General features: G+C 42.6%; 1 protein-coding gene and 1 pseudogene across 1 annotated transcript; both read right to left on the bottom strand.

Annotated features, from left to right (window-relative positions):
• Positions 1 to 4: 4 nt before the first annotated feature.
• Positions 5 to 3,826, bottom strand: LOC136469181 (glutathione reductase, chloroplastic-like; the record flags this gene model as incomplete). The annotated part of the gene is made up of 8 exons (XM_066467482.1): positions 3,199 to 3,826; positions 1,837 to 2,086; positions 1,475 to 1,753; positions 1,204 to 1,380; positions 1,060 to 1,113; positions 822 to 970; positions 237 to 300; positions 5 to 160 (listed from the first exon to the last, which is right to left on the bottom strand). Coding segments are annotated over exons 1-8 (1,479 nt in total), but the record flags the coding sequence as incomplete, so codon positions are not given.
• A 1,251-nt stretch (positions 3,827 to 5,077) lies between these two features.
• LOC136552537 (putative ion channel POLLUX-like 2) lies at positions 5,078 to 13,663 on the bottom strand (annotated as a pseudogene).
• Between the last annotated feature and the right edge of the window lie 489 nt (positions 13,664 to 14,152).

Raw genomic sequence — 14,152 nt, 5'->3', positions numbered from 1 at the left:
CAGGTGCATCATCACCACACATGTGCACTCCTACAACTTTGTTTGATGTAGCGCACACAAGAATCTTCATTAATACACGATCAGGTAGTCCAGACAGAGTGGCCTTGAGAGGCCTGAAGTTGGCAACAAAGACATCAACATCACCATACTCTTCGATTGCCTGCAAAAATAACCACCTATGAATTTCTTTGTCTGTTGCAAATTATGAAACTATGATGCAGGCTATATATCATCACCTGCTCCTCAGTAAGACCAACTTGTCCAATTGGTGGTTGGGAGAACACAGCAGAGGGTATAGCTCTGTCAAAAATTGAAATTCACAATGAAAGAGTAGCCCGTTGATATCCATAAATGTCATGGCCTCATGGCTAGCATCCATGACAGGATAGACACCACCGGATGGAGTCGGCTTGTTGGGGGATGAGAACTTAGATCATAGATTAGAGGGAGGAACACAAGAGGGGAATTATATTGATTTCTTGCTTGCCTTTGATTGGTGCATCTCTCCTTTCATAGAAAGGTTTATTTTGACTCCTAACAAATAGATCTAATTTACTACTAACAAACCTAACATTATCTCTAACTAACCGTAACCTTGAGGGAGAGGGCGCTACAGTAAGGGTCATGCTACTGTGCCAAACCAGCCTAGGGAGCCCAGCGGGCTGCCCATAACAATAAAGTAGTGAGATTAATTATGGTTTTCATTAGAAAGTTCAAAGTCTGTTCTGGTTGGATAGGTAAGCCAAATGATCCATCAGGACAACCACCATGAATATGTGGTGTTCACTGATTGCTGGTGATGATATGATAAATGTACATACCTGTAATCTGGTTTGGTAGGTTCATTGCCAAAGACAGTTTTCACAAATGCCCCACCCTCCATCAGTGCAACCGGTGTCAGGTTGACCCTATTGGTAACATCTCCCACAGCCCAAATGGAATCAACTGAGGTACGAGAATACTCATCAACCTAGCACGAAATTGTTGCAAAAGCTCCAAAGGTTACAGAGCGGCAAACAAAATGAGATAAACTTGGCACCAGTTATTGTAATAACCTACCACTATCGCACCATTCTTATCCATTTCGACCCCCACCTCTTCCAGTCCAAGGTTCTACAAGGATTGCAACTATGTCAGGAATTAGAATGAATGAATCAATATATGTGTAAAATCTCAAGAACTGCAAGTGCTCTGTGTTACTACCTTTGTATTTGGTCTGCGACCTGTTGCGAACATTACATGTGAGAACCCACCAAAAGTTTCTTTATTTGTCTTAAGAGATAACAGACCATCATTTGATTTAGTTATAGCTTGAGGGCTCTGTTCTGTATGAAATGTGATGCCCCTTAAAGACATTTGTTCAGAGACAACATCTCTAACCTGTGCATCCAAAACAGGACAAAAAATAAACAAAGAAGCAATACATTTTATCTGTTACCAACGCTACCTTTGCTACTTCTAAATATATGCTCACCTCTTCATCAAATCCTCTTAAAACTTTCTTCTGCCGAATAAACACATGGACTTCACTTTTTAAGCCATTGAAAATGCCAGCAAACTCCAAAGCAATATAGCCACCTCCCACTATTGCAATTTTCTCAGGTTTTGAAGGCAAATCCAGTGCAGCATCTGAATCTATAACATGCTCTATACCAGGGATATCTGGCATCGATGGTCGGCCACCAACACCAACTAGTATGTGCTTAGCAGTGTAGAGCTTACCATTCACGCTGACAGTATGAGGATCAACAATCTGTACTAAGAAAAAGAACACATAAGCAAACACACCTTTTGATGCAGTATTCATTTCAGAGGCAGTCTTATCCAAAATATAACCTGATATACAAACATCACCCAACCTTTCCACTGGCCTTCAATCAGAGTGACTCCTGCATTGTTTAAAATATTCCTGTAAATGCCAACTAGGCGCTGCAGCTCTGTATTTTTATTGGCTATGAGAGTGTTCCAATCATGCTTTGGATCAGTCTCATATGTCCATCCAAAGCCACGAGACTCTTCAAACTCGTGAGAGTACTTGGATCCATATACCAGCAATTTCTTTGGAACACAGCCACGAAGCACGCATCTGTGATGCGAAAAAAGGCATTGTGATATACATCAAAAGTCAACAAATAAAGCATATTACAAGGCTAAATATAGAACTGACTGCTAAGTACTAAGCACATTTCATGAATATTAGTTTGGAACATAAATCAATGGCAAACACAGAATAAACAGGCTAAAGGATATTCATAGAAAAATGTGTTACCCTAAAAGGTTAACAACCTACCAAGAACAGATTAGATATTAGACAGAAAAGGGAATGTTGTAGTCATGTGGTAAATTCTGCAACTACACTTCCAGATTCCTTTTGACTCTATCACATAAGCATTTTGCATCTCCTCAATAGTAATAAGCAGAGGCTCATCAAATACGTGGTCCAGTTCTGTCCAAAATTATTAAACTGCAAATGCTGGAGCAATGCTGAAACAGGCTACATTACAGTGGCACAGGCAACACAGAAGGGTTTGCAATTTCTGCAGGTGAGCCTATTGTACATCCAACCAAATTCATCAATTAACACTCTAGTCGAAACAGCAAAACTTCAAGCATTTATCAAAAGTTGCACACCCTTTTAATGAAAGTTGCACACTTTAATTAACACTCTAGCGGATTCAGATTTGATGAGCATATAATTGCCACTGGACAAAAGTCGGAATGACACAAAATTGTGTAAGTGGAAATCATGTAGCTCAAACACTGATACATCAGGCCAAAATCTCCAACACAAGAAGAGACATCGGCAATCAATAATCACAGACGGCAAATTCATAAAAATATTATTATTGCCATTTTGATGTTCGATTACATTTAGTGTTCTCAGTCCAAAATCCAAATACCCATTCCAACAAACTATTAATGCGCATGGTAGTACTAGTGTCGTAGTAACAGTAAAACATCCCGCAACCAAGCAACACTAACTAAGTAACAATTAAATATAACTGAATGATAGTACAGGCAGCAGTTTAGTAGGCAATCACCCTCCAGTTAGAATCACTGCATGAGAAGTTCAGCCCAACCATGCGAATGGCAGATGCAAAACCGAGGCAAACTTTGTGGAAGAGGCACGATCAGGCCAAGCAAAAATACACGAAGTATATACAATACAACACATGAACAGGAGAGGCATCAACTTACGTGCCGCCGAGGCCACCGAGCTCGTCCGATGCGATCGTGGCGAAGGGCATCTCGCAGATGGCGACGCGCGCGCCGTGGAGCGTGGAGGCGAAGCGCGACGCGCGGACGCCGCCGCTCCCGGCGCCGATGGTGAAGAGGTCGTAGTCGTACTCCCCCTCGGCGGAGGCGCCGTTGGCGGAGGACGCCGAGACATGGCGGCGGCAGGGGCGGGCGAGCCTCGGGAGCGCGGCGAGGGAGGGGAGGCGGAGGAAGCCGCGGCGGAGCCGGTGGGCCCCGCGCGGGGAGAGGGTGCGGGTCAGGGTTTGCAGCGTGGAGGAGCAGGAGAAGGGGAGCGTCGCGTGCGCTGCCATGGCTGGTTCCTCGCCGCTGCGGCGGCGGCGGCGGAGTCGCCGCTTCCGAGAGTGTGGGGGAGGGGAGGAAGCGGAGAGGCGAGGCGAAGCCTGGCCAGATAGATATGATTTGTCTGGTGTGTGGGGAGAGAAGAGAATGAGAATGCGTCTTCCTCCGGTCTCAAGGCGTATAGTTTGGAAAAAATAAACCCCGCTAATCAACTGTGAAGGCGTAACTATGATCGTCTAAGGGAGTTTACGTAAACGAGTTTGCGAGGTGGATTCTGGTTGGGCAGAAGCACCTGGATAGTGGATAGGATAGTGATAGTCGCTCCGTGTCCTGGTAGTCAGCATTCGGGCTGAATGCTTTCACTGATCCTCCAGCCGAGGGATTTTTACCACGGGACGGCTGAAAATGATGTCCAGGAATCAGAACAGCTCCTCAAAACGACTCGACGGCCACCACTGCCGGCTCCTTCTTTGTTCTGATACTGAACACTGATACCGTCAGTCTCGAGCTTCTTTGTAGGATCCATGCCAGATGCTGGTGGATTTGGCAGTGGCTCCATCCATCAGTCTAGGTCCGGAATTCAGACAGCTTGCATTGCTGCAGTGGAGGCTTGTGCGCATTCCAGGCTTTTTACTTACCCCTTCTTTTGTACTAATTAAATTAAGAAAAAGGTGTGCATTCCAGCTGGGAGATACTTCTTGAACATGCGCTCTGCGCATGCTGTGAGGTAAGTCGTGTTTTATATAAAGAGAACGTCGAACGAGATCCTAACAGGAGTGAAACAAATCTGGCTCTCCATTAGGAGAATGTCAATGGCTATCAAGCTTCACTCCAAGGGCATTTCCCACTGGGGAGTTCCATTTTCCTCATCCAGACATCTAGCATCTAACTTTGTGCAGTATACATACTCTGTGCCATTCTTCCGATCATGCCACACTAAACTGTTGATAACGAAGCATCAAAATGATGATGTCCTCGTGTGTCAGTAACTGGTTCAGAAAGAGCAGCCTGAATGTCTGTCTGTCGATCGCCTGCGTCAGTATAAGTTTGGGGAGCACCTCATGAATGGTAACAAGAACCGGATTTCCTTTGGCATACAAATAAGTTTTCATATGCCCCCAGTGATAAGGTTCTGAGTTGTCGGACCTGAACTTTCATCACTCCCATCCTTGTGTTATGCCTGAATTAGGGCATGTATATATGTGGAGATCAAGTCAGATACAGCCTGTAGGAAAAACAAATGGACAAGCAAGAGAACAAGAATGTTTAACAGACCTCTTAGTTGCTCTGCCAAAGATAGATCCCCCAAAAGCTGAAGCCGTTGAAAGGTTTGGATGGTTTCGTGAATGAAGCTAAGGGTAAAACAGCCTTTTCTTATGTCAAATGTGAAATGCTAGAGGGGACGAATTTATCTCACAAAGAAAACAGCAAGGCCATACCTAGCTGATTTTGTCTAGCTCCAGTATTAAAAAAAAAGAAAACATTGTATTCATTAGTCAGAAGGAAACAACAAGGCACATAAGGCACATACTCAATCAAGTTTCCTTTATCCTTTCTTTATTCAGACATCTGGACCATACAAGTTGTCCGTGTTATTCACTATGTTTACAGTGTGTAGTTGAACTGTGCAGTAAAATATTTGCACCAAAGAAGTTCTATAGCTATGGAAGGAACAAAACTTAATTTGTGGCCTTTAAACTATGTTTTGCTTTCCCTTTGTACAAAAAGAAAAGGATTATAAACAGGTTATATGTTATCTCTTCATAGTAGCAACAGCTGTTAAAGTTTATGTGAAGAGATATAAGATGAAAATTCTATCTTGAAGTTCCTTCGTCCATCATAATTGGCTGTTCACCTTCAAACTCCGATATCACAATGAGTGAATCATTCATTTCAAGAAACAGTGGCTCCGATTTGTTGATAGGATTAATATGCTGCCATAGGATAAAGTAAATATTTATTATTAGCACCTAACAGATTATGGCTGCTGATGTTCAAAATGACAAAGAACCTCATGTCTAAGCAAATCAGGTCAATAGAATTTTAATGGCAGCTGAACAAAAAGATGATCTTAACAAGACCTTATGTACTTAGAACATCATTTACACATAAACTGACAAATAACAAAGAAAACAAATTACCTGCTTGCCGTCCTTGACGTAACCAATCGCAACTTCACGACGTAAAACTGCTCTTTCAGAAAGCTCCAAGAACGATATCTTCTCTCCTTCCTTCATGTACAGCCCAATTTCCTAAAATGAAATAAACGCAGCAGGGTAAATGCTTTAAAGACCACAGGCAGCCTATGTGCTGGGAACACCAACTATGGCAATAGTACCTTAATGTAGATCTCATCGCCTTCAGCGTTCAGGATATCCTTCCAGACTTCATTCAGCTCACTACTTTCCGCAACTACATTTCATTGTTAGCATTAGAAAAAGAACTTCAAAGAAAACGAAACAAAACAGACAACCAACCTTGTGCTGTCACACGGCTCATTATTTCCTCTGCTCCAATAAATGAAAGGGATGGTCTTATTTTAGATATCTATATAAAATGCAGAAGTCAAGAATTTTTTGTCCAAATTTAATAGTTTTCATGATTTGAGAAATTTAATATATTAGAAAATTCTTACTTGTTTTCCCAGTCCCATGTCAACGATTTCTGATACAAGATTTTCAACCTAAAAGGCATTTCAAGTGAAAAATCAGATAACACAAACAAATTGGTGTCTTTTTGGATTTTAGAGTAGGAATATTTATATTTATAAGAAAAAAACACTGGATAATGGTTAATCGAACCACATCAGGATCCAATTTAAGTCCCGTTATAAAAAAAAAACTCAACCTGCAGGGGAAAGACCGCCCCTGCAGCATTGCATTAAGAAGAAACTTCTCGGACGCAAGCCGAGAAACACCCCAAAGGCTGGCTGCCCTGGACGTGCCACCAAGCGCTATGACACATGCCTGCGGCCATGTGCACCTCGCTGAAAGCGACTCAAGTGTTTAAATGTATAACTCAAGAACACAACCGTTATCAACGGAGAACAAAGAATAAAGTAGCATCATGAAACTAAATGTATCTCACTAAACAATGATTTGTACATTCTGGGTCACATTTGAGACTAATAGATACTTTGATGCAAACATGCAGGTTCACTTATTGCATTATAAACATTATTAGTTAAGTATTGGTGAGCAGAGCTGACCGTAACGCCATGTTTCTGGCAAATGTTTTCAGCAAGAAGAAGGGTATATGCCAACTGTTTATCAGCCTGTGCAGCATCTGCTGGAACCAGAGTCACAAATAAAAATTCACTTATAATAATTATCATAATGATAACAAAAAACAACAACAGCAATGATGATGATAGATAAACATCATAGTTCTTTTACTGGTACCTCCAACAAACCAGTCTTTGTCAGATATCACAACTATTGAAAGTGGAACCTCTTTATCAGGGGCAGATTTCTGCATGTTAATTATCGTTTCCTTCAGAGTATCATAGTTCAAAGGACACCCCACCTGTATCAGTATGTTTTGAGATAAAATTGAGAGAGTAACTTTTTTGTCTGTCCATGCACACTAACAAACTTAGAGACTGAGAGATACCCGATGAGTAACTTCAACATTTTTAAGCTGGTTCTGCAAAAGGGGGATTGATGATACTGCTCCTCTCTTTAATAGGGGTTTCTGACAAAATTTCCTGCACATTTAACTAAATTTGTTAGTAAAATTATACCCTAACTTTTGTATAGGAGTACAGGTATAACTGTATGAACCATGATTAAAATGTGAGTAGCACGATTTGTTTATTTTTGTCACTGCCTATACATACCACTGTACTACCAGGTCCAAGGTAACTATCATACTCCCGTATCATTTCGGTAACTTTTGGTCGCCAGCCAACAATAAGCACACGTTCCTTTGGTCCCAGCATATAATCACTGCTCTGCATAAAATTAACCACAGATGAACCCCATAATTTGGAAAGCAATGAATTACCATAGATACATCATTATATCAAACTTTACCTTAGAAAGAGATTTTGAGGGGCGCTTTACAATGTTCTTTAGCCGTGTTTCATTATCCATGGTAGTAGCCGTATTAAATGATCCTTGATCCTCTCTTGATTCTGAGTAATGACTCGATGTTTGTGTTTCTTTCGGTACACTTAACACTCTATATTTTGGTCTTCTCATCCCATGAACAGGAGCAATAAGAAGCAACTGTGAAGCAAAAAAAGAAAAAGAAAATCAAGCGTGCATTAAGTCAACTATTCTGAATATAAAATGTCAGGCATTGTGATGGTGCAGCTACTGTAGATGGCGCAGGGAGGGAAGGGAGGCAGGCTGCTAGGACAGAGGGCGGGCGCAGGGAGAGGAGGCGCAGGGAGAGGGAGACGGATAAAAGGGAGAGCAACTGCTCAATTCTTGCTTAAGATTCAAACGGTTACATGATCCCTATTCTTATAGTCCCTAAGGGACTTGACTCCCAAGCAAACTAGAAGAGGATTCTCATTTCCTAACAAAACCAATCTTATTTCCTAAACAAAGTAACAAACTCTATTTCTATTTATTCCAAACTTATCCAAATCTATTCTAATTCTCATCTAAACCGGACTCTTCCGGGTGGGAGGGGCCCGGGGGGCTGTGGCGCCCGCCCCCCTCAAGCTGCGTGCGCCCCTGGCTGCTCCCAGGGTGAGGCCACGGCTGGCCAGGGAGCGGCGTTGGGCCTCGCTCGGCCTGCTTGGCCCGTTACGGTGGCCCGTATTTAGGCCCATGACAGGCATCTACACATGACTGATGCTATTTTTTTCAAATGGCGCAGGAGAGCTGTGTATTATTTCAATAAGAAAGAAAAAGGTACAAAAGGAGAAGCAAAGCCTACTCCCAGACACACCCTTAGCTCACTTTGATGACCCAGCTGGATATTAAGTTATTAACATCTGGATATAATATACCCTTGGTTGGATATTAACAGCTGGGACAGCTGCTGCTTTAGGCCCATGACAGTATTTCATTAGCTCACTTTGATGGATGATTCATCCATTCAGGAAAACTAGACAAGGGATTGAAGCTTTCAACAATTACACTGTTATCATGAATTCCTATGTCAAGGGAAATAATTTTCTACTAGCTGACGTCAAACAATAACCAGCATCGAGAAAGATACTTACTTTGTCTGTTTCTTTCAGCAGTTCTTCCTCGCTTGGGTGAAAATAAATTTTTCCAGACCGAAAGATACCGCAAACGACTGCCTGACCATGAACATAAAGGGGAAATGTAATAGCAAAAGGCAGAGAATACAGCAGGGTTGAATTGACGGTTTGGAAACAACATACATCATGGATTTTACGTCTGACATCCATATACTTCATGCCCCCTAGTTCAGGCCGGCTAAAAAGGTTGAAAACATTTTCTGCAGGACAAAACAACAAATGTAACAAACCATGTAGCATAACTACCTATATATCTAGAACCAAAGTAATCACAACGCTGCTGAATAAATTTAACAGCGCCAGCAAAGCAGAAATGTAGAAAGACAAAATTACAGAAACATGGCAATATCAGAACAATTTGCACACGTAGGAAATACATTTTATGGTATTGTCACGGGCCTAAATATGGGCCGCAGCGTCGGGCCAAACGGGCCTAACGAGGCCCAACACCGGGCCCTGGTCAGCCACGGCCTCACCCTGGGCGCAGCCAGGGGGGAGCGCGGGCTAGGGGGCCGCCGCCGCGGCCCCACCGAGCCCCTCCCATCCAGGAGAATCCGGAGTAGATGGAAATTAGAGATAGATTCGGATAAGTTTGGAATAAATAGAAATAGAGTTTGTTTACGAAATAAGATTGGTTTGTTAGGAAAGGAGAGTCCAAATGTATAAGGACTCCTCTAGTTTGCTTGGGAGTCAAGTCCCCTAGGGACTATAAATATAGGGGTCATGTAACCATTTGGGTCTTAAGCAAGAATTGAGCAGTTGCTCTCCCCTCTATCCCTCTCCCTGCACCAGCCATCCCCCTCCTCCCCTGCCCTAGCCACCGCCACCTCCCTCTCCCCCTGCACCAACACCAGCCACCACCCCTTCCCTAGCAAGGCTGTGACAGGTATATTGGTACGATATTCCCTAAGTGAATGTTGATTCAGAAGTTCTGAAGAATGATAAACTAGGTCATGTTTGGCATATAGATTTAACAAAACTGTCAATGCAAAGAGTTCTGAAAAAAAAAACATGGCAAGAACAAGACAGTGTGATATAATGCATGGCAGTACATTCAACTTCTATGTATGAGTATGGTGGTCTTTAGGTGATTGCAGTAGAAATTATGTGCTAAGCCACTGGTTGAAAGAAGGATAGCAAAAAAAAGTGAAGCATGAAAGACCTGGGTAACACAGTTTGACTTGGAAATGCACCAATATAAAAGTTGTCAGTCACAGACATATGACAGTAAGATAAGAACATTACTGCGCTGATTAAGCAAGTGCTTGTAGATTTTCAGAAGGCCCTTTTGCCTAGAGCACTGCACAAACAACTTAGAAGCAACCATCTCCACAGGTTGCACATTTAAGCCAGTGATTGATTTCAGAAGTTCGCATGTGGTTGAGTTAGAAGCCTACATTGATATAAAATGTAAGCAGAAAGGCTTAAATGTTGATAAAATCCATAGTATAGATTGTCTACGTGCATATACCTCAACAATGATAGGGATAGGCGCGATTTGTGTACAGGGTTGCAGAGCCAATAGAGAGACAAATGCATCTGTATCCACTTCATATCTGATCAGGTTCATGGGAGTTAGATAGAAAAATAAATATCAACAATCAACTATCAAACCAGGTTTGTAAAGTAGCCAACAATACAGAACATAATGCAAACATGGATAGGTGGTGCTAAAGTTTGCAAAATGTAAAGAACTTGTCTCACTATATTTTTTTGGCAATTAGAAACGAGCTGATTGTTTCAAGCCATTCATTCAAAAATTCAAGTTAACAGTTGCTGTCATCCAATGTTTAATCAAATGAATATAAACCATATTTCACAAGAACCAGATGACCTGCTGTTACAATTCTTGCTAGTTGACAGCAAAATCTTGATTCATCAATATTAAGGAACTTCATGAGAAATTGGACAAGCTGCCCCTCTCTCAAATGACATGGTACAGGAAAAATCATGTAATACATGCTAGCCTGAGCCTGTGAGGGACTCGGCAGTTATTCATCAAAAAAACATTCTAACATGAGCAAAGTCGAAGGTTCATGATACATACTTACCTTTCAGTGCTTTGCTGGCAAGATAATTATAGACTTTGCTTTGTGTGCTGCTGCTCTCTCAAATGATTTTGACATGCTAAGACTAGCACTGCAAGTTAAAATGAGAAGCCACAACCAGCTTTAAGTATTCACATATCAAAGCAAGTATTTGTGTTCATGAGATGTGCTTGTGTTCTCCACAAAAGTGAAGTTGGGATAAAGGTAGACAGATTAAATAAACTTGCCACTTGTTGAGACAAGAAACACTATGAGTAGTAAATCCCTTTACCTCTTGGTGAATACATCAATATGGTTTAAATCTTTGGCCACACTATCTGCAAGCTTGTCAATCTGCTTCCTTGGAAGATCCGAGAGAAGAAGGATTTTCTGCTTCCTTGACATTGTTCATAAGAAAACAATCAGCTGCACTAGATGACTAGATAGTATACATAGATCTTATACCAATCCTTAAAAGTAAAAAGGTGAATTAACCCAACCACAATGACATGCCATCCTTCATTACCTTGCTGTAGCTAAACCTAAGCGAATTGATGACTCATGGTACTTATCCAATTGGATCAATATGGACGTCAGATGACTATTGACTCCACAAATAATGATATGATCATCCTCAATAACCTGCACCTGCGCCCCTTCCCTTACTTTATGCATCTGGTTCTGTGGACAACCAGGTGAGTATATGTCAAAAAAGCACATCGACATAGAAAATTTTCATCTCAGTTTCAGATAATTTTGAAATAACTCACTCTAAATTGCTCTGTCATTGCACTTAATAAACGAGAATAGAATAATATACCCCAGATAGCAAGAAAGAACCCAATGACACGCTCAACACGTGTCTTTTGCTGTTCAAGCAAGCAAAACAACAGATTAGAAAAGGATCATTAATGCAAAAGAATTTAAAGAAATGGATAGGAAAACAGCTGGGAAAAACGTATCAGTTCTTAAGCCTTACAGAAACTGGCAGTACTCTCCCTAGTCCCTACTTACCCTTAGATGGGTAGATGATGAACATAGACATGCCCAAGCTTCCCAAAAGCAGTCCTCAAGGGATTGTTGTTGCTTCCTGAATTTTAAACCAAAGGTACTTCATCATTTTCACATCAAAATTAACTGCCAAGGCTATAGTATGTCCTCTGATAAAACAGGGAAGAAGAAAATGCATGCATATTTAAAGAATAACTAACAAACCTGAACTTATGAAACAGTAATCCTCCAATAATGACAAATGAAAAGCATGTGATGAGCAAGGTAACGATAGACCTGTAAATATAATCAGGATAAAATGTGAATTTAATAATTTTTCATAAACTTCAGTTATTAGGTGTAACTAAGGAGTTGACAAAAGAAGCATGAAATGATAGCATACAGATAGTACATAATTATATACATCACAGAATCACACTTACAAGGCAATGTTCCGATCAAGCTGAGAGTTGAACAGATAGTACAATCGTGAAAAACTCCCTCCGAAATTAGGCAGTGGTGGAAGAGTCAAATCTAACTTAAGAGGCATGGGTTTTCTGGTAGGATCAGATATGCAAGCAAATGGCAAACTTGTAATGCCATTTGACATCCACGGGAACAAATTCATCATCAACTGCATCTGACCAGAAACGATTCTGTGTAGAAAGCAGAATGCTATACTAACAATGGCAGCCATGTTGCAGTTTCCCTGGGAAAATGGAACAAAAAGGCATGAAGCAAACATAATGTAGATTAAATGGACAATTCAATGTAGAGTGCTCTGACTAGACAGAGGGCCTTGCGTATGAGTATCCTTCAGCATCCTCTCACACGACGACACTAAGCATAACATTCTAATCTGAACCATAGTATCATACATGTCCAATGGAAACGCACTGAGGGTTGACCACAATCAAACCACATAATTTAAAATGCACTGATTCGCTTTCCCATCTATGCAGCTCGGAAATCAGAAGTAGGGTATCCTCACCGCACATGAAGCACCACTTGCATACTCTGACAAAAGACTCTAGCTGGCAAACATTGCCATAGAAAACATGGCATGCATCTCGAATCATGCTGCCATGTGCCTTGTACTTGCAGTTTATATATACGATTCCTTCAGATCACATGGCAGCCAGCCAGTGGCACCTATTTCAATACACTGTAGTTGGCTCACAACAGGAGCGAAGAAAGATCACCTGTATGGGAAAGCGCAAGGAACTCGCAGTGGCCGTTGAAGTGCTAGGCGCCTCTGCATTTTTCACAGTAGTAGTGTCGCCATCATCGGGCCTCCTCTCCGAGGCGAGCACTCCAACTCCTGATTAATATGTAAGACAAAGCTTATAAATAACAAGGTGCGGACGAGGTAAACTGACAAAAGCAGACCGTGACAGAGCAACCGATTCACCGCACCTTGGCTGCCGGGGGCGGGCAGATTGGTAGCGCAGCGAGCTCCAGCACCGCGGCCGTGGTGACGAGGAGGAGCGCGGAACCGCCACGGGAACGCGTGGAACCTGGAATCAGGGAGAGCTATGTGTTCAGGCTCCGTCGCTCTGCGGAACAGAAACTTAGAGCGTACCGAAGCAGGCGACGTGCGGTGGGCGGTGGACGGTGGTGCGCGCGGCGTACCTGAGGGCGCGGGGCGTGGCGGAGGGGAGAGCTCGCCGGAGCGAGGACGGCGGCGGCGAGACGGACGCGTTGAGCTGCGACCTCATCGCCTTCCCTCTCGCTGGCTCCGCCCGCGCTCTCGGGCGTATCTGCAGTTGTTACGAGGCCAGTGCCCGCAGTGGAGTGACAACTATCGAGACTACACTACGAGAGGCAAGAGCAGGAGGAGGTGGAGAGTTGCTTTTCAGTTGGACCGACGGAAAACAGGATGAGGGCGCGGGCCATGGGGTGGCTGCGGGCTCTCTGAACCATTGACTGGTTGCTTTGGTGAGAGAATCGGATGGAGAGCCGATTAGGATGGATGCATGCTTAAATCGTGTATCCGGTTATATTTGGTTGTCTTCGTTGTTGATCCGTAGATTTTATTTGGTTGGATGAGAGTTTTGAGCGTATGACATATTATATATAAGGCTGTGTATTATGGGTGTATCACGTCGTCCTGCATCATGAGAGAAGTGGGAATCGAGAAAACGGATCCATACGGGGCATAAAGGTGAAGATAATGAGACGAAGAGAAAGAATATGAGACAGGCATCAAACACGACCAATTACACGAATGGCGCTCAGAATGACCTACGTGCAACCAATCACCCCCGTATTCTCGATCTCGTCACGCTGGACTCGATCCGGTGGGACATGACCAGTCACGCAAACACTCACGCTGGTCTTTTCGGATATTCCGACCAGAAACGAAAAGAGAAATTGA

This window comes from Miscanthus floridulus, chromosome 1 (assembly GCF_019320115.1).
Source record: "Miscanthus floridulus cultivar M001 chromosome 1, ASM1932011v1, whole genome shotgun sequence".
Taxonomy (NCBI): Eukaryota; Viridiplantae; Streptophyta; class Magnoliopsida; order Poales; family Poaceae; genus Miscanthus; species Miscanthus floridulus.
Note: the sequence above shows the minus strand (reverse complement) of the source record. Positions and strands in the feature narration are given on the sequence as shown.